Source organism: Cavia porcellus, unplaced genomic scaffold (assembly GCF_034190915.1).
Source record: "Cavia porcellus strain 051 isolate PalLab524CR breed Dunkin Hartley unplaced genomic scaffold, mCavPor4.1 scaffold_1, whole genome shotgun sequence".
In the NCBI taxonomy this organism is placed as follows: domain Eukaryota; kingdom Metazoa; phylum Chordata; class Mammalia; order Rodentia; family Caviidae; genus Cavia; species Cavia porcellus.
This window is the reverse complement of record NW_026947484.1, coordinates 49,528,877-49,547,578: the sequence shown is the minus strand read 5'-3', so window position 1 is coordinate 49,547,578 and position 18,702 is coordinate 49,528,877. Positions and strand designations below refer to the sequence as shown.

The 18,702-nt window shown below is 41.5% G+C and overlaps 1 protein-coding gene and 1 long non-coding RNA gene across 2 annotated transcripts in view; one reads left to right on the top strand and one right to left on the bottom strand.

Moving 5' to 3' along the window:
• Positions 1-1,109: 1,109 nt before the first annotated feature.
• On the bottom strand, positions 1,110-18,109 carry Terb2 (telomere repeat binding bouquet formation protein 2). The gene is made up of 7 exons (XM_003471756.4): positions 17,926-18,109; positions 17,758-17,839; positions 16,338-16,477; positions 12,536-12,597; positions 9,029-9,114; positions 6,616-6,704; positions 1,110-2,313 (listed from the first exon to the last, which is right to left on the bottom strand). Exons 1-7 carry the CDS (start codon positions 17,987-17,989, stop codon positions 2,171-2,173), a joined length of 666 nt encoding a protein of 221 aa, XP_003471804.1. The 5' UTR covers positions 17,990-18,109; the 3' UTR covers positions 1,110-2,170.
• LOC134475924 (uncharacterized) overlaps positions 16,887-18,702 on the top strand; it is a 16,972-nt gene continuing 15,156 nt past the window's right edge. Inside the window, exon 1 of the long non-coding RNA XR_010047241.1 lies at positions 16,887-17,108. This is a non-coding gene — a long non-coding RNA (uncharacterized LOC134475924). The remainder of the gene's footprint in view (positions 17,109-18,702) is intronic.

The following is an 18,702-nucleotide window of genomic DNA, read 5'->3' as shown; positions in this document are numbered from 1 at the left end:
TAAAAGCCAAGTCCAGAAAGCAAGCATGCACTGCACGATAACGTTCGTGTAAAATGTATGAAAAAATAGATGAACCTTGGAAACAGAAGGGAGGTCAGTGATGGGGGTGGCTATGTGTTTCGGGGTGTGTAGAGTGACTTGTAAGGAGCAGCAGGCTCATTCTGGGGGGATGAAAATGTGCTAAACTTGGACTGTGGCATGTACTAGGCCCAAGGTTCAACTCCAAGCACCAAAAACAAAACACAGACAAAATTAGTCCAGGGAGAGGCTGTGGAACAAGCCACAGTGACAAAGGTGCCACCCCACTCTGCTATTGTTAAACGCTGAGCTATTTCCCCTGAGAAGAAACAATTCAAAGGGACAGTACCTGAAAGCACAGTACCTTTCCCTTCCACTTATGGCGGTAAACTTTCAGGGACAGTTTATCTTTCCCTATTTTTTTTCTTTGTGTGCTTCTAATTCCTGACAGGTTTATGGTATCCACTGATTTTGTTGCTTCTGTGCTGTTTCAAGGGTATATATATTGCATTTGACTTTTCCTTTATACATGTGAGGATGAAATCAGTTTTAGTTGGGAAACACTGTAGTTCTTATATCAACATATGTGGTATTGGAGAAATACTGAATACGCTCTTCCAAGATACCCTAGTGCACATGGTGTACATTTATGTAACCCTCTTACCGATTAAAGCCCCCATGTTTGGTTGCTATGTAAGAAGCTGTCATGGTTTATGTTTGTGTCCCCCAGGCCTCATGAGTTTGCATTGTCCATTTGTGATGGTTCATTGTATAGTGCTTGGATTGATGGTGTCAATGCTGCACCCACATAGGGGTGGAGCCGGGATGTGATGTAATGGCAGGAAGAAGGTGTGTCTTTCTCTTTGCTGGTTCGAGTTTGCTGTGGGCGGTCACCATGAACTGCAGCCCAGCCATGCCTGCCTGTCTTGGAGCCAACTGAGTGTGGACTGAAACCTCCAAAAACTGTAAGAAATAAACCTTTCCTTTCCCAACTTTGGGCTTCAGGTATTTTGTCTCAGCGACGAGCATAAAGTAACTAAGACAGAAGCCATCAGCAAACAACTCAGATAAAGCATGCAGGACAGAGAACGTTTAATATGTTTCCGGAAAAGATGATTAACTGTGTTTATTTTAATTTACAGATTTAGAAGGGCTTAGCCACAGAAATAAATGAGGGAAAGTTGCCGGTGGAAACAGTCTGCAGCCACTGTACATCTCTAGAAGAAAGAGCAATTCTAACAAGATGACAGCTGCGAAAGACAGGTCATTACATCTCCAAAATGTAATTATTCCACAAGCCTCCGCACACGAATGAAGACGGGAATCACGCCGAGACGCTAGGACCGCAAGCTGGCACAGCGGCTCGCCCAAGTCCCCGATGCTCGGGAGCTAGGGCCAGCCTGGGCAGCACGGGGAGACTTGGGCCCACCTGACGTGGGTGACCATGGTTGTAGGTGCATTCGCCCCCACATCCTCCCAGGCCCTGTGCAGCGGTGATCTCGGTGTCTTGCGGGTTCATCTCAGAGGACTAAGGCTCAGAGCCATTCCTCCCCAGGTGTTCAGCATCGGCAACCAGCGGGGAGAAGAATGAACTGTTAAGATGTTTTACTCCCTATGCTGACACTCAGAGCTCAATTGTAGCATTCTAACTTTTAAATTCAAAGTGAAACAGCCAAAGCCAGGCATAGTGGCCTATGCCTGAAATCCCAGTGCTCCGGAGGCTGAGGCCAATCACTGTGAGTTCAAGGCCAGCCTGGGCCAATGTGAACTCAAGGCCAGCCTGAACTGCACAATGAGACCTGGTCTCAAAAAGAAAAATAAATTAAATAAATAAATAAATAAAACAACCAGAATCATTAACCCTTACATTCACAATACTGACCCTAGAAAAAATAGAATATTAAATTTAAAAAAACATTTGACAGAGAGAGAGGCCCATACAGTATTCAAAGACAATCTGTCTGCTCGGAATTTGTGGACATGTTGCATAGCCGGGAAAGTCCAGTACAAATGTCACAACCCAGAGATGAAATGATTCTCACTGAGGCCTCACGGAGAGACAGGTTTCTCTACTCCTCCGCCCCTTCCCGTTTCCAGGTCTCAAATGCGTATCTCTGGTGACATTTCATGCAAAATAAATGCCCAATTTAACTTAACATTTCCTTTTCAACTGGCTTTTTATAGCAGACATATTAATTTCATCCTGAACATGATATGCCAAATAGCCCGAGCTTCCAGGAATGAAGTCATGTAACTCCCCAAGGAATTTCTTCATGGCATCAATTGATATGTAACCTATAAAATACGGGGGGAAAACACATAATACACATTTGAATCTTATAATACCTGCTTTTCAGTGTGTCATGGCTGGGATTCAAAGTGTCCCCCAAAGGCCTCCCCGTGTTAAAGGCACAGTGTAGTGGCCAGCTGCTGGGGTCTGAGGAACTTACGGGACCCTGAGGCCCCGACTTCCCCAACAGGGCTGAGCTCTGAGGCACTCACAGCTCGTGGCTGCCTGGGAAGCAGGGTGCACACTCCCGCTCTCCTCAGTTGCACCCTGGCCCTGCCACCAAGAGCAGCCAACTACTGGCTGCAACATCTGAGACCCTTTGAGCTGTCTTTCTCAGCCATTTGGTCACAGTGGTGGAAAGCTAACACAGTGTCTTTAAGGTTTTTAAAACATGTTTTGTTTTGTTTTTTGTCTTTTTCCTTTTTATCGGTACCGGGGATCGAACTCACTACTGCGTGCTTGCAAGGCAGGCGCTTATGCTGCTGTGCTAAACCTCCAGCCCCTTAAAACATGTTTTTTAGGAAAGAATTTAAAAGATTATTAAATAATCCAGTGAATATTGTCTGTGAAATCTGATCATTATCAGGCAATATATTCTCTCCCCCTCCCATCCCCTGCCCTATAACTTTCTACCACTTTTAAGTCACTATTTTATTTTATTTTACTTTTGGATACAGGGCATCACTATGTAGCCCATAGCCTTAAACTGACAATCCTCCTGCTGTACCTTCCCAAATAGATGGGAGCACAGAAATTGTCTTAGTTCTCTCATTGCTGAGACAAAACACCAAACACCCAAAATTAAAGGAGGAAAGGATGGTTTAGCTCATGGTTTGTGGAGGTTTCAGTCTATAATCAGCTGGCTCCAAGGCAGGATGGCACATAGCAGAGGGCCAATGGCTTTTGGTGGCAGAAGACAACAAATACGACAAGAAGGAGAGAAAACAAGCCTCTTTCTGTCCATCCCTTTATTGTACCTAGAGTACCCGCCCTGGGCCCGGCGTGACCCTCACACCCTTAATCCCAACATCGCACTACGAATCAATCACAAATTCCGGATTCAGCCACCTCCAAAGAAGCCCCGTCTGAAAGTGCATGAGGCTTGGGGGGACCCCCAGACACAGCCATAACAGGCACGGACCACTATGGCCACTTAAACCATGGACTTCTGACTGACTGATTTGACTAAGCGTATGATGTTCAGGTGGGAACTGGAACAAAAAAGTACCTAGAACAAGACAACCAAGGAGTAACTGGCTTAGAGAGTAAACACCTAGAGTTTTCTATTATTCATCTACCTACTAAGAGCACAAATAGCTCTCCTTCCCTATCAGAGCAGACAATGCTGCCAACACTGGGATAATGTTCCTGGTTTTTGTTTTTTGTGTTTTTTGGGGGGTTTTTTGTTTTTGTCTTCTTGAGACAGGGTCTCACTACGCAGTTCAGATTGGCCTTGAACTCACTTTGTAGCCCAGGCTGGTCTCAAACTTGCAATGATCCTCCTTGAGTGCTGGGATTGGGATAACATTCTTTAGTGAAAAATTAATTAGAAAAATTGCTATTTCTACATTAATAATCTGAAATAGACATGAGTATCAGAAGAGGAAACTGCGCAAATGTAGAGAGCTTAAAGACTCAAAGACTTTAAGCAATTACTTGAACACAATTGCTTACTATCTGAATGATTATATTTTAGGTAATACAAATGCTTGTGGTCTATACTAAAGGTGAAATCTAATTTAAAAGCAAGTATCACATGAAAAAATTTGGGTACAGCTCAAGTACGATTGAATTTAGAACGCCACTGCCATCAAGGCCAACAAGAAATCTGTGCATATATTTTAGTTACTTTAATAATAAATAATAAATTCATAGTTAATAAACTATGAATTCAACCATATAAAATTGATTAGCATCTGTCTATTTTTAATAATGGCCACTTATTTTATTAGATCTCTTCTAATCCTTATTTTTATTAGTGCAGTACACAATGATTACATATTCATCCTGAGGAGCTGGTACCTTGCATGACACTTGAAGCACTGTTGCTAGGTTTCATGCTCATGGTCTTAGCACAATGGCTGGGTATCTGTGTAAAATATATATGCATATTTTTGAGACAGGGTCTCATTGTGTAGTTCAGACTGTCCTTGAGTTCACTATGTAGCCAAGAACTCATAGAGACCTCCTGCCTCAGCCTCCTGAGTGCTACTATTACAGGTGTGGACCATCACGCCCGGTGACCTGAATAAAATAAAGTAGTGAAGAAAAGTCAGTGTTTCCTTATTTGCACTTGTACACTGAGGTTTCTAAAGACACATGTAAGAACAGAAACAAAAATTACATCTGTAAAATATTCCCTTGAGAAGGGTAGGTATGATATTATCATACATATTTTTTTACTCTTATTCATGATCCCGATCTGGAGCAGCCCATGGAAACTAGACTTTCTCTTCCTCTTTGTGGGGCATACAAACTCTAGTCTCTTCTCCTTTCTGCCTTGGAGGTGGTCATGAAGAAATTCCCTGACCTGCCCTTACCTAACAGTAAGTCATGAGACTCTCCCCTTTGCAGGTGCTAGGGAAGCAAGTCTTCATTGCACAGCTGATTTTAATGTTTACCAATGAGCTGTTTATTAATTACTTGGTATTTGATGAATCCAAGGAACACAAGATGTTTAGTTCCTGCTGGTGGAGCTACCTGAAGCACAGTCAGTGCAAGCATTATGCCACACGTACAGCTTCAGATACCCACGTGTGAGCTGAAGGTCTAGGTCCTGGGGTAGATCTGAGCAGCTGCCAGACACTGCCATTCTCAGGATTCCAGGCCTTCATTGGTTTATTGTCCTCAGCAGCCCACAAGAACTCTCAAGGGAGCCAGGAATGGTGGCTCATGCCTGTAATCTCAGCATTGGAAGCCTAAGGCAGCAGGATCAATAGGAGTTCAAAAGCAGGCTGGGGTACAAAGTGAGCTCAAGGCCAGCATGACTGCATAGTGAGACCCTGTCTCAAAAAGACCAAAATAAGAAAAAAAAAAAAAACCTCTTTAGGGGCCCAGGACTGACTTCTATTATCATCACTAGGCAGCCAAGTTCTTTGATTTCTCCCAAACACCCCCAAACTATACATTAAAACTTCTTTTTAAAGTGCTTTTCAAAGGGATATTTTCTGTACTCAAATTAAAAAGAAATAAAAATAAAACGACCAGAAGAAATGATTAGAGGTCACTAGGGATTTATATATTGCTACTAGAGGTAGTTTTGATACTGCTGAATAAGAAAAAATGATACATAATACAAATTATTTTTAAATCCCTTCAAAAACCTATGCTCTTAACATTGTCATGTTTTTAAAACAATTTTTAAAAACTCAGTATTTTAAAATTGCTCTTGTTAACCAAGTGTGGTGGTTCATGCCTGTAATCCCAGCACTTGGGAGACTGAGGCAGGAGGATCGCTGCAAGTTTGAGGCCAGCCTGGGCTATGAAGTGAGTTTAAAACGAGCCTGAACTACATTGTGAAACCCTGCCTCAAAAAAGACTAAAAGAAAAGACTGTCATTGTTATGGTTTGTATCTCGATGTCTCCACAAAGCCTCATGCAGCCATAGAGTGTTTTTTGGAGGTGGGTGAATCTATAGCATGTGATTGATTCCTAGTGTAATGCTGGGATTAAGAGTGCTGGGATTAGGGCGGGGATTGCTGGGTCAGTCCTTTAATTGGATCAGCACCACCCTAATCCCAGTACCCTGCATACGATATAAAGGACAGGAAGAGACTTGTCTCCTCTCCCTTGTTGCTCTTGCTGCTTTCTGCAGCCATGAATGGTTGCCCCTCTTAAGCCACTCTGCCTTGCAAATAGCTGATCATGGACTAAAACCTCTACAAACTGTGAGCTAAATCAGCCTTTCCCCCTTTGACTTTAGGTGTTGGGTATTTTGTCTCAGCAATGGGAAGGGTAACATTTCATGCTACATAGATCAAAGTATCCAAATATCTCTGGATGAAACAGAAAAGACCTTCTTTAGATAATTACATCGGATCACAAAAAAGACCTGATCCCAGAATAGCAGGCACGCACTGATTTGTCTGAGCAAGGGAATGGTTTACCCTTCCTAAAGACCATGGGTGAGCACCAGATAGGAGGGCTTCCTTGGGCCCGTTCTGTAGCTGAATTTATTTACTGTGTGACCTGTTTCTACAGAGGAGAGAGACTCTGCAGGCTGAGCACTTGACATACAATAGCAGCGCTACCTGCACCCTGCCCCACCTCTCTTCCCTTGCCAGGGTTCACCCTAAGGGTTAAGTTACCTGTTACCATGTTGTTCACTGGGTAATCCTGCAGAGGAAAGTACATCTGCTTTTCCACAACCGGAGTCCTTAAAAGATTATCTTCTGTGCTATAAAATGAAACATACATACATGCACACATATGTGTATGTGCATACTGTACACACATGTGCTTACGCCCACATGTGCACATGCACACACACTGGGACCTTGATGCTTTCAGGAAGGCTTGATGAGCACCAAATCACTTTGGAAAAAAATTGTTTGGGGGCTGGAAGAAGCAATGTGAGTCACGAGGCAGTCAAGTCTGAGCGCTGGCCTGTACATCCAGTCCCAAACAAATGACGGGTCCAGGACAGAATTCTCATGTCAAGATGCACTGAGTGCCAAATCCAAAGAGTTTCAAAGCAATCGGGTACCAAGGTGTGTGTGTGTGTGTGTATAACATGCTATATATCTTTTAGATTTGTATTATAATTGAGAACTTACTAATTTATTTCAGGCAATACATATTGTAATTTAATGGTTCTTTGATCAGACTCTAGTCTTACTAAAATATTAACTGTAAACATCTTTTGTACTTCTGAGTAATAGAAGGGCCTACACAGAAGTTTTTGGTTCTTTTGGCAACTTCGCAAATCAGATGTTTACTGAGCATGTAAAGGTATGGGTCTTTTTCTCAGTATCAGTGAAAGCAAATGATATCATAGAATTAAGTAAAATGTGGAGTATGTGTGTATGTACATATGCAGTCTTAACTACCAAAAAAGCACTGTGTAGACTATTTTAAGGGATCAGAGCACTTCTGCTTTTCAGCTTCAAATAATTGAGACTCTATTAACTAATACTCCTATACTTCACCATGACAAATGAAAAACCAGTATTTGGGAAAATCATGAGATACGATAAGATTTTGAAGTGATTTCTGACTTTAAAAAATAATTGAGAAAGGATAAAAGCTACAGAAAAGGAAATGCAAAATGTTAATAAATGTGAGGAGCTTCAAAACAATTAGTAATCTAAGAAAAATACAAAATAAAACGCCATTTTTCATCTATTAAATTGCAGTAGGAGCCAGGCATGGTGGCACACACCTGTAATCCCAGCACTGGGGAGGCCGAGGCAGGAAGATCATTGTGAGTTAGAGGCCAGCCAGGTTTACAAAGTGAGTTCAAGGCCAGCCTGAATTGCATGACAAGACCCTGTCTCAAAAAGACTAAATAAATAAATAAATAAATTCCACATTTGAGAATTTACATGAAGAATATTATCTTAAAAGTAGAACAAGATTTGTTTTAGCTTTATCTTATGTATTTGTTTATTTGGCGGGACTGAAGGTTAGACCCCAGGCCTTTGCAATGAGCTCCATTTCCAGTTCTCTTTAAATTTTTGATTTGGATGCAGGATTATACTAAGTCACTAAATTGCCCAGGCTGGACTCAAATTTGTGATTCTTGTGCCTCAGCCTCCCAGAGATCTGGGTCATGGTTTATTTTACGTTCTCACTACACCTTCTGGTGGCTACACACACACACACACACAGACACACACACACACACACACATACACACACACGAGGGGGCTTTAGGCATATGCTACCTAAGGTATATTCACATCCTTTGTCAATTTTATTATTATTGGATTGGATATATTTTCCCAGATTTGTAAGACCTCTCTGTATGCTAAGTAAATTAGCCTTAATGAAAGAAAAACCTAAAGTGGAAAAAGTAAATAAGTCCATTAACTGTCACATGAAGATAGAAAATTAATATTTGTTTATTATAGCCAAATATCAAACTTTTGTTTTGGTATCAGAAATCCAACTCAGGACCTTGTACTTGCAAGGCAGGTGCTTCTGTCACTGAGTTAGATCCCCAGCCAACACTGAACTTTTGAGTAACCGATATTCCCTGTGAACTTGAAAAACTGCGAACTGTAAGATATGGAAGTAGGACTGAGTTAGGCATAAGTCTGCATGGAGAGGGGCTTCTCAGACTCCCCCAATACAGAGCAAGCCCATGCTTCATTGCCTTTTAAATTGAATTTCTTAGGCCAAAGTAACCACACTATAATTTGGGAAGGGAGAAATTGTTAACTTTGAAATTACTGCCAAATTTTTATTTTAAAATATTCTTAAAAGCACATAACTGTTACCATAGTAACATACACAGAACCTGTTTCCTTCCTGCAGGGCCCATGGCACAGTCATGGCACAGCCCCAGATTAGACCGACCCGGCTCAAATCCTGCTTCCCCACACTGACCGCAAGTTGTATGACTTTGGGCAAATTAATCTTTTTAACCCTAGGTCTCCTTTTCTGTAAAATAGGGATGACAGTGATGGTGACATCAATCCTATGGGATGAGATCACATGCAATCAGTGCTGGGTTACCCACCCTGAACCGAGCATCAGTGAAGTACAAGGATTCAGTACCTTCTGGATAATTCCATTTCATTCTCTGTGGCTAGTTCACTGTTTTCCCTGACGGCATTTATTTCAGTTGATGTTACCTCATCATGCTGTGGACAGCAAAAGGAATCACACTTTAACAAGCCAGCAAACCACAAGTCAGTCGATAATGTCCCTGCCAAAGGGGAAAAAGGAAATCGGAGACAGACAGACAGACAGTACAATAACACTCATATAACTATGCTATTTGCATCGAGGGATATATAAAGAAAGAAGACTACAATATTGTAGATACCAGTGATGGCTACGCTGGGAAACACTGGCGCTGTTCTCTTTAGACTTTTGAAGTTTTTCTAATATGGTGACGTCACTTTTTAGCATATGTACTGCTGAAGCAAGCACAATAATTCTTTTTGTCACCAATATAAGGACACAAGCAAGTGTTACTGTTCTAAACTTTCTTAAAATGCTTAACTTAAGGTCTCTAGGTTCCTTGTGAATCACAAATCAAAAGTATGAAGAATGCTGACCACACTGATTCTACCCCAAAATGACAGAAAAGTGTTTAGCTATGAGGTTTTGGAAGAATTAAAATACATTAAGCTTTTCCAAAAGACTGAAAGTGACTCACATACTGGTAACTATTACATTTACCTAAAATATCATTAGGAAAAGTCTAGTTAGTTATAAAACCACTCCAAACAATAATAATGCGCTTTGAATTACCTTAATATTTACCCTTGTTATTCCAATTTACTAAATTTACTGATCATATTATAATTAGCTGGTATCCAACATTGATAAATATTTCAAAATCCTGTAGCATGTAATAAAACAATTTATAGAATCAATAGTGCATGCAGGTGAGCCTGGTGGCACATGCCTATAATCCCAGCATTCCAGAGGCTGAGGCAGGAGGATTGCCATGAGTTTGAGGCCAACCTCAGCTACACTGTGAATTAAAGGCCAGCCTGCACTACATCCTGTCTCAAAAAGCCAAAAATTAAAAAAAAAAGTGAGTATAAGCATACTATATTAAACTTTTAGTAGAAAAACACTGAGTTGAAACAAAGAAAATTTGGTCCCAGTCTGCTATCTAGCTACGTGAACTAAGGTCGTTCCCTTTCATTCACCTCAGTTTTCTTACTTACAAACTAAACAAATTAATGATCTTTAAGATCTTTTTAAGCCTGAAAGTTCTGTATGCTCAGTAATTACTCTCAAATAATACCCATTCCATCTTCGTTCATACCCCGAGGACACTGAGACAAATCAAAGAACAGGTGTTTCCTCCTTAGGTGAACATACATTTTATCTCCCAGCCAAAGATACTAACAGAGCTACTATTTTTAAATGGTGATGTTTTGGGTGTGTTTTGTTTTGTTTGTATGGCTTTTTGTTTGTTTGTTTGTCTTTTTCCTTTTTATCGGTACCGGGATCCAACTCACGACTGCCTGCTTGCAAGGCAGGCGCTTATGCCACTGAGCTAAATCCCCAGCCTCCTTGTTTGTATGTTTTAAAGCAAGATCTCACTCTGTACTTCAGGCTGACCTGAGACTTTCTATGTAGGCCAGGCCTGGCCTCAAAATTTCAATCCTGCCTCAGCCTCCCAACTGCTGAGACTGTAGGTATGTGCCAGCACCCCCAGCTTTGGAAAGAAAAATGACTGATGAAAGAAATATAAAATATATAATAATTGCTTGTCCTTGGACATACAAAAATTCTCATTAACTTCTTACTCTGAAATATTTCAAATTTACTGAAACTGTCAATAATAGTACAATAAATAACTATATACCTTCTATCTAGCTTTATATTTTTGCCACCTTGAGTGTCCCTCTGTATTTTTTTTTTTTTTTTTTTGGTACCCAGGATTGAACTCATGAGCTCATGCTTGCAAGGCAGGCACTTACCCCCGCTGAGCTAACCCCTCAGCCTCACCCCTCTGTATGTTTGATGAACCATTTGAAAACATTTGCAGATATAATTCTACTTCTTAATATCTAACATGAGTTTTCTAAAAAAAAATCCTTTAGGTCTTTATACCATTATCACACAATAAAACTGTCATTAATTCAGTATCACTTAATATATAGTCCATTTTCCCAGTTTCCCTCAAAATGCCTTTCGTATATTTTCTGTAGTTGACTTAAAACTTACAAAATCTTTTTTTAGACTGGGTCTCACTGTCCAGTCCAGGCTGGTTTTGAACTCACTATGTCACCCAGGCTGGTGTCGAACTCACAGTGATCCTCCGGCCTCAGTTTCCTGAGTGCTGGGATTACACACATGCTCTGGACTGAGATACAGAATCTGACCAAGGTTTGTAACTTCCACCTATAACAGTCCTCCTGCCTTTTGTTTTTTGTGACATTGACTGGGCCAGTTTACTGACTTGTGGATTTGTCTCATTGATTCAGGCTAACCATTTTCAATAAGAATACTACACAGACTATACTGTATATTTACAATATCACATCAAACCATAATGAAGTTATTTCAGTATGGTGGAGGCTACACTTGATCAGCTGGCTGGGTAGTGTGGCCCAGACCTGTCTGCTATAAATTGACTGTGTGTAATTAATAAATTATCCGTGGGTGGTAATTTGAGATCATGGTTTTAGCAACCACTAATGATGTTTGCCTAAATCAAGTATTTTAGTGGCTGTAATGGGAATTTTTATTCTATCATTCTTCCTACATTATTAGCTATTATTATTTCTACATCTGATGCTTTTTCTCTTTCCTTTCAGCCATCTTTTCTTTCTTCCTCCCCATCCTTCTGTACTTTCCCCTTTTTTCTGCTTTTAGAGCACTGCTGTGGATAAAACTTTTAACAAATGTAGAGCACACCTGCAGTGAATCTACACCAGCAGTAAAGCGCTGGTAAACACCACGTACTCATTGTTCTCTTAATATTACTGATAGCAGCCAGGGATTTAGCTCAGCAGCACAGGTGCCTACCTGGCAAGCTCCAGGTCGTGAGTTGAATCCTTGGTACAAAAAATAAAAATTAAAAAAATTACTAATAGTAACCTTCCCCCCGCCCTTTTTTTTTTTTCAGACAGGGTCTTCTGCATAGCTTTGAACTATGTAGCCCAGGCTGGCCTTGAACTCGAGGTGATCCTCTTGCCTCAGCTTCCCACGTGCTGGGATAGCAGGCCAGCTATCAAGCTTCATATGTCAATAGTCTTCAGGTTTGTTTGTTTGTTTTGAGACAGTATCTCTTGCTATGTAGTTCAGACTGACCTTGAACTCACTATGCAACCCAAACTGGCCTTGAACTTGTGGCTATCCTCAGCTCCCAGAGGGCTGGGATTACAGACATGTGCCACCATGCCCTGTGTGATTAGTTTTATTTATTTAAAAAATCCTCAATTTATCAATGTACCACTATTAATGTCAAATAAAAGCATGGCCTTTAAGTTATTCTATCTCAATACTAACATATCACAAGTAAACATTTTAAGATTACACTACTCTCAGAAATATTCAAAATTTCAGATTCTAATCAAATACTTTTACTCTTACCTTTTCTATCGGACATTGTTGGTCTTGTTCCCAAATAAAACTACCAATTTTTCTTCTTATTTCTGTGGTGGGAAAAACAAATCCAATACTATTTTTAAAGTAACTTTTGAATTTTGCATGAAATTTGAAATTTCTAGGCCAGTCTTATTCCACCTGCATCAAAATCAGCTAAAATATTTGTTAAAAATAAGATTCCTATTGAATCAGATGAGTGAGGAGGAGCTCAGGAATACACATTTCTTTTTTTCTTTTTTTTGTCTTTTTGAGGCAAGGTCTCATGATGCTGTTCAGGCTGGCCTTGAGCTCACTTTGTAGCCCAGGCTGGTCTCAAACTCGCAAGGATCCTCCTGCCTCAGCCTCCAAGGGCTGAAAATGAGGAATTTGCATTTCTAACAAGCTCCTGACAATTCTAATATATTATTATAAGACTCACTGTTTTAACTTGTATTAGAATGTCTTTTTCACATGTGAGTCTCTCCATTTTTTGTTTTTGTGGTACTGGGGATTGAACCCATGGTCTTGCGCATGGTAGGCAAGGGCTCTCTACCACTGAGCTACATTACCAACTCTTTAATTTTTTGAAATAGAGTTTTACCATGCTGCCCAGGCTGGCCTCAAATTTGCAATCATGCTGGAATGAGTGCCTCTATTAGGCCAAGTATTAATAAAGACAATTGTACAATTTAAAAAAAAGTATAAAACTGCTGTTTGTAAATCACAGACACTCAAGAATTTATTTTTCTTTTTTTTTTGTCTTTTTCATTTTTATCGGTACTGAGGATCAAACTCACGACCACCTGCTTGCAAGGCAGGTGCTTATGCCGCTGAGCTAAATCCCCAGCCCGGAATTTACTTTTCTAAAAGTAGATAAGCAGTATGTATAGCAAGCAGGAACTCTGTAATACTCAGTATGTCAAACTACTATCATCTTCCTAACTCAGTGATTTCAGAAGTTTCTACAGATCATCAGAGGACAAGAAGTATAATATTATTCTAGACTTTTAGGTCCAGTGTGGTAGCACCTCACTAAATATGGGTACTGAGTACTACAATGTATGGCTAATCCAAATCAAGATATGCTCTAAATGTAAACTAAAAACTGGGGTTTAAAGACCTCGTATCACAAAGTGTAAAATATCTAAATAATTTTATATTGATTATACTGAAATATTTTGAATATATTAGGTAAATAAGATATATTCCAAAAATTAACTTTAGCTGGGTGCAGTGACAAACAGTAATTCCAGCTACTAGAGAAGCTGAGGCAGGAGGATTATAAGTTGGAGGTCAGCATAGGCCACTTAGAAAGACCCTGTCTCAAAATTTAAAAAAAAAGGATGGTGTAGCACAGTACCCAGTTCAATCCCCAGTACCAAAAAAGAAAAATTAATTTCATGTGTAAGTAGATAAATATGCATACTTTTATTTAGTGAATGTGCTACTGAAGTGAGAACATACTTTTATTTCTTTAAAGGAACATGTTTAATTTAAAACCAATTTTAAAATATTTAAATACATGGTAACAGCCAGGCATGGTGTCACATGCCTCTATCCCAGCACTCAAGAGGCTGCAGTTGGAGGACTGCCACAAGTTTGAGGCCAGGCTAGGTTATGTAGTGAGTTTAAGACCAGCCCAGATTACACAGCAAAACCCTGTCTCAAAAAAAAAACAAAAATAAAACCTATGGTAACCTAAAATGCTAAACTCAGACAGGGAAGGGCAAGGAATATAAATGTGATAGCTCGGACCCTGGAATAAAACCCAAGGAAGCAAGAAATTAAAATTTAGGGAGCAAAGGCTTTATTTTAGGCCAGGCCTGGTGACACAATCTCCGGCAGTCAATATCGAGACTGCGTGCCTTACAGCTAAAAGGGTTGGGTTTTAAAGTGTTGCAAACTTTGACCCAGTCTGATAACTTCCTTGTAGTTAAACGTTTCTTAAGGACAGCACATTGTATTGCAGATAGGCTGAAGGGGGTGGGGAGGGATTACAAGAAACTGAAACTTAAAGCTTTTATGGGACAAGGAGACTTAACCTAAAAAGAATGGGGAGGGGAGGGGGATTTACAAGGAGCTGAAACTTAAATCTTTACTGAAGATGGAATTTTAATCTCTATTGAAACGGCCCATACAGAACAGAAAGGAGGTGCATTGGTTAGAACTAGGTTACAACAATAAAAAGAATTAAGGTATGTTATATAAATGTACCAAGTTTGCATCATGAATCTAATCATTATGTACTGTAAACATTTACTAATAAAAACTAAAATTTTTAAAGTTCAAACAGAAATGACAATTTAAAAATTAGACTGCATGACCATTCTATAATATGAGTTCCTTGAAAGTAGATACTAATCAGTACACTTTCTGGATAAATCGATTCACTTATCTAGTCATTAAGTTTTTTAAATAAAGATTTAGAAAAATTTAGCATTATAAATTAAATCTAAGTCTTTGGGGGACATCAACTGTAGAAGAACCAATATTTGGGGTTTATAAAGGCTCCTCTATAAAAATATTTTAAAATTTTTTGGTTGTTTTGTTTGTTTGCTTACTTTGATAGCAGTAGGGTTTTTTTTTTTTTAATAGACAGGCTTTCACCACGTACCCCAGGCTGGCTGTGAACTTGTGGTCCTCCTGCCTCAGCCTCCCAGTTCTGTGACTACAGGCATGCACCACTATGCCAGCTAGCTTCTGTTTTAATGCTCTCCTCACTGAAAATTTGCAATATGGTCTTTTCTGAGATGGACATATAACCATTGGGTAAACAAGATACATATCAAGCATTAGGTAATAATGACAACCTACACATTGGAATATTTCAAATTAGCTCTAAAAAGATAGGTAGGATTTGGACAGATGAATAAGGTAAGAAAGGAAAGGAAGCTGGGAGTGGTTGTGTATGCCTGTAATCCTACAGGCTGAGCCAGGAGGATCGCTGTGAATTCAAGACTGGCATGGGCTACATCGTGAACTCAGTACCAACCTGAACTGCATAATGATACCTAGTCTCAGAAAAATCAATCAATCAATCAATCAATCAATATGTAAATAAATATGGAAATCTTTAAAATTTAACTAGAAAGTTCCAAATAAGAAAAACAAAAACACAGATCTGAGAAGCACTTTATTTATTTTGCCCTTTCAACTTCACACTGGTGTGAAAAATGTGAACATACTTCTAGAAAATTACAAGCCAAGCAAACTGATGCATGTTTGTAATCGCAGCTCTCTGGGAGGCTGAGTATGGCAAACTGGTGCTCAGCCTAAACAATGTAGACACTTGGCAAGAACTTGTCTCAAAACAAAAATGATAAAGGGGCTGGGCATGTGGCTCAGAACACAGCCCCAATCCCAAGCACTGCCCAAACTAACCTTTAAAGAAAATCAATAAAAGTCATGAAGAGACTCATAACCAGCAAAGAATATACTACATGCTCTCCATGTCATAGCCTTCATATATATCTCATTTTATGCTCAAAACAATGTGGAAGAAGTTTAATAACTTGCTAAAGACTGGAAACCAGTAAGCGCTGAGTCCTAGGCGGGTACCCGTGGATTGCCTAGCGCCTGACTGGGAACACGGCCTACAGGGGACACTCAATGACCGTGAATATCTAAAGCCAGGCTATGTGCACCCAAGGAACCTGACCCCAAGCCCATGCCCCTCCCTCTTCTATTAAATGATATAAAACTCAACATTTTCTGATTGTGAACAAGAAGAACAAATGTGAATTTGGCTGCCTAATGAGGGATTCTCTGGATTAGGCCAACAGCTGTTGCTTGAATAAACTTTGCTAACCTTTGTGCAGGCAGGCAGGAGGCAGAATGAAATGACCCAAAGCCACTGAGTTTTTTATTTCAGCATTAGCTACTGCAGAGAGATAGTAGGCATGAAAAACTGTAGCGTTATCTTCTATGTAATCAAGGCTCTGATAAATTCTATGAGAAAGCAAAGAAATCGTTTAGATTATGAGATAAGAACATATTCAACCTTCGGAAATAGTGCTTGCTTCAGCAGCACATGTACTAAAATTGAAAGAAAAAACAAATGACCCCAATATTACAGGGTATACTTATGATGGGCCTAAGTCTAGGCAAGTCTCAGCTTTAGACCCTTGGTAAATTATTATACAAACTGAGAAACTGATCTAAAACAGTATGGTTACCTGGACATCAACAGTTTATTAAGAACCAGCAACCTGCCGGATGTGGTGGTGCACACCCATAATCCCAGCACTCGGGAGGCTGAGGCAGGAGGCACTTCAAGCTGGACACCAGCCTGGGCTTCAAAGTAAGTTCAAGGCCAGCTCGAACTACATAGTCAGATCCCATCTCAATCAATCATCAAGCCAAAAAGAACCAGCAGCCTATCCATAGTCATCACAGTAAGCGGGATCCATTAATTCTAAGGCACGAGGAAGCAGATAGTCAGGGAATTCTACCCAGAGAAGACATCTCTCCTAGTCCTGGCAAAAGGGAGCAATAAAAGGGAATTACAGGAGAAAAGATGGAGAAGAAGGAGAAAGGGGGAAGAAGAGGAGGAGAAGAAAAAGGAAGATGGAGAAAGAAGGTAGAGGAGGAAGATGGGAAGGAGGGGAAGAAAGAGGGGAAAAGACAGGAGGAAGAGGAGGAAGGAAAAGAAGAGAAAGCAGACCCCGTACTGACAGCGCAGGCAGCCTCGGCTCTGGAAGAAAAACTGGGGAATATGGAGGCTTCTGGCCAGACCCCGATCTGGGGGTAGTCAGCAGGGCCAGCGGAGGGCGGGGCGCAGTGGGTGCACCCCAGATTCAGGATCTGACAGCGCCAGGCTGGGAGGGGTGTAAGGAGGTGCGGGCACCGGAGTCCGCTGGCGCAGCGGCCGCGGATGCTAACGGGGCGCTACCAGCGCAGCGGCGGTCGGGACTAATTCCTGGGGCAGAGATCGCCGCGCGGCAGGGCCAGGGAGGTTTCGGTCTTGGGGCGCACCAGGTCCGACCAGGTTGGGGTGACAGTGCATCTGGTTGGGAGATGCTGAAAACCGGGTTGGGAAGGGCCGCAGGAGTGGGGGTGCGGAAACACAGAGGCGGAATTAGGGCAGGAGCGGGGACCACGCGGAAAGCATGCAGGATACTGGGGCGGGAAGCGACAGCGGGCAGGTGGCGGGTATCGGCCACATAGGAGAATTTGTCTCCTGCCTCACTCCTGCGCCACCCACAAGGGGCGGCCACGACTTCCGGTACCTCTGCGTGTCTGGGTGCGAGGCGTCGCAGCTAAACAGGAAGTCGGCGGCGGCCAGGTCACTGACCATCCCGCCCTCCGCCACTGTGGAGACAAAAAGCACATGGTGAACCCCACGGGCAACCTGGTAACTCCCCTCAGCTCTCGCGGCACCTCTGCCGGCTTCCTACCCCAAATCTGTCTCAGGTCCTGGCCCACGCTGCCACAGAACCACCCGCGCTGCCCTTGAAACATGGCGCCGCCTGGCCCCTGAGGACCGGAAGTAGTAGCCTAGAGCCGATATCACTGATTGGTCCGTGGATCCAGGTCTAGCTCATTGATTGGTTAAGAGCAAAAGGCGGGAAAGGCCTGAGGCAGGCAGGAGAGGCATGGTTGCTATTGCATAGAACTGAGGTGTGAGGGTGGAGGAGGTCGTCATTAGCTCTGTTGAGTTTCAGGATTGGAAGTTACTGTGCAGTGTGGTACAGCCATAGGAGCCAGTCCTGAGGCATCAAATATATTTTGAAGCAAAACGCATTATCATCTCATATATAAAATTTCACTTTGAATCTCCAAAAGATGAGGACCTTTTTCAGTATTTTCTTCTCCTCTTACTCCTCCTCCTTTTCTTCCTTCTCCTCCTTTTTCTTCTTCCTCCTCCTCTTCCTGCTCTTCCTCCTCTTACTTCTTCCATTTTCTTACTTCTTCAGGATCAGCTATGTAGTTCAAACTGAAGTTGAGCTCGTTATGTGGTCCAGGCTGGAATTCACAATCCTCCTGCATCAGCCTCTTGAGGACTACAGCATGCACCACCATACGCGCCTTACTTTTTGAGACAGTTTCATTATGTGGTTTAGGATGGCCTTGGACTCACTTTGCTAGCCTCAGGGTGATCCTCCTGCCTCAGCCTCCCAAGTGCTGAGAGTACAGGCAGGAGCCACCACATCCAGCTCTACCATATAGGGCTT